This window comes from Galeopterus variegatus, unplaced genomic scaffold, assembly GCF_000696425.1.
Source record: "Galeopterus variegatus unplaced genomic scaffold, G_variegatus-3.0.2 Scaffold4221, whole genome shotgun sequence".
Lineage (NCBI taxonomy): Eukaryota > Metazoa > Chordata > Mammalia > Dermoptera > Cynocephalidae > Galeopterus > Galeopterus variegatus.
Window position 1 is genome coordinate 10,002 of NW_007730332.1, and position 1,682 is coordinate 11,683.

The following is a 1,682-nucleotide window of genomic DNA, read 5'->3' on the forward strand; positions in this document are numbered from 1 at the left end:
ATAGAAGAAAAGAGCAGTCCAGGCTCTGGGAAGTGGTTTACCTTTTTTCTAAAAAAAAAAAGTGGATCATTATTAGTATTCAAAATATTGGAAAGACACTAGTCACAAGTACTCACAGAACCCAGATTGCATATGATAACCTCAGAGGTTGTGTTTTGAGGTGTGCCTTCCTGATCTGCAGAATGATAATGTTGCCTTTTATAAAAGCACATTAATTACTAGAGATATTCAGGGAAAAACTATTTAACCATAAAAAAGGTCTTACTTATTACAAGACCAAAAAAGAAAAAACAAAACTTGCCATGTTCATATCAAAATTAACACTGGTGTTATTGTATTGTTTTTACCAAAAGTGCTAGAGAGTATAACCCAAAAGTGGCAGTTGCATGACCTCTGTTAAGTGGTCAATAAGCTGATTCTAGATAGTCTGGCTAAAGATATGTAAAGGATTTCCAATCTGTTTACCCTTTACTTCAGTGTTGGTCCAAATTTAAATGGAAAAAGCTTTTGAGTATCTAGTTTTTCTAATGATCAGATTTGTATTTTGTGAAAATGTGTCCTGATGAATGTCAAAATCATTTCCCAGATTATTCTCTGAAATTAACCATTCAAGGAGTAAAACACTTTCTCACAGAACTTTAAAACTGCTTGAAATTTTGCTACAAAGTGAAAATATAATTTAATCCCTGTTGTATTTTAATTAACTTTTTTCTTTTTTTGTAGTATGAAAACTGCCTCAGAAAGTTCTATAAGCACCAAAACACTGAAGTTGTGCTCTATTTGGCCCGGGCCCTCTTCAAGTGTGGCAAGTTACAGGAATGCAAACAGACCTTGCTGAAGGTAAAAGGGAGAACTCACTATTGTTCCCATCCATTTCTATGCTGCACTGTATTTTTTAGTTCTTTTTAATGCGTGTTCACTTACCTACTAACATTCTTTTTTTCTTTTTTTTTCCGGCTGGCTGGAAATGATCCGAACCCTTGACCTTGGTGTTATCAATACCATGCTCTAACCAACTGAGCTAACCTGACAGCCTAACATTCTGTTTGACTAAAATCCTTTTCATGTCATTACATCATATGAAATATTTGCTCTATGTTTTATTTACAGGCTAGACATGTGGCACCCAGTGATACAGTTCTTATGTTTAATGTGGCCTTGGTCCTGCAAAGATTAGCTACCTATGTCCTGAAAGATGAAAAAAGTAATCTGAAGGAAGTACTTAATGCTGTGAAAGAACTGGAGCTTGCGCACAGGTAAAGATTTTGCAGAAATGACCTTTGAAGTGCTTTGTTTCTTTAAAGCCATTTGTCTCAAAAGGTGCGAAAAATCACTTCCCTGGAAAGATAACTTCGAATCCTTCCAGTGATATTTAAGCCAAAGCAGACAGCTGCCACCAGGTGGCGCCAAACTGTAGCCAGGATCCTGCCAGATTTGGATTCTGTAGCTCAGCCACTAGAACTAACTGGCTAGCTAGGTTTGCAAGCTTGCCCTAGATTTTTCATTAATCTGACAATAATATGACTCAGCATATTACACGTGTGAAATTTTTAGACTCCATTTATGTTGGTTTTACTTTTTTACACCAATGTGTGTTTTCGTGGGATGTTGGTTTTCATTGAGCTAGGATTAAGGTCTTACCTCTTAAATACTACTTAATGGGTTTATTCAGCTCAGCCCCA

The 1,682-nt window shown here is 36.2% G+C and overlaps 1 protein-coding gene across 1 annotated transcript in view; it reads left to right on the plus strand.

Moving 5' to 3' along the window:
- The window catches only part of CTR9 (CTR9, Paf1/RNA polymerase II complex component), a gene marked incomplete at its 5' end in the record, with an annotated part of 21,001 nt that overhangs the window by 9,153 nt on the left and 10,166 nt on the right, over positions 1–1,682 (plus strand). The window contains 2 exons of the mRNA XM_008587025.1: positions 724–840; positions 1,111–1,256. Coding sequence (XP_008585247.1) covers positions 724–840; positions 1,111–1,256 — 263 coding nt within the window. The remainder of the gene's footprint in view (positions 1–723; positions 841–1,110; positions 1,257–1,682) is intronic.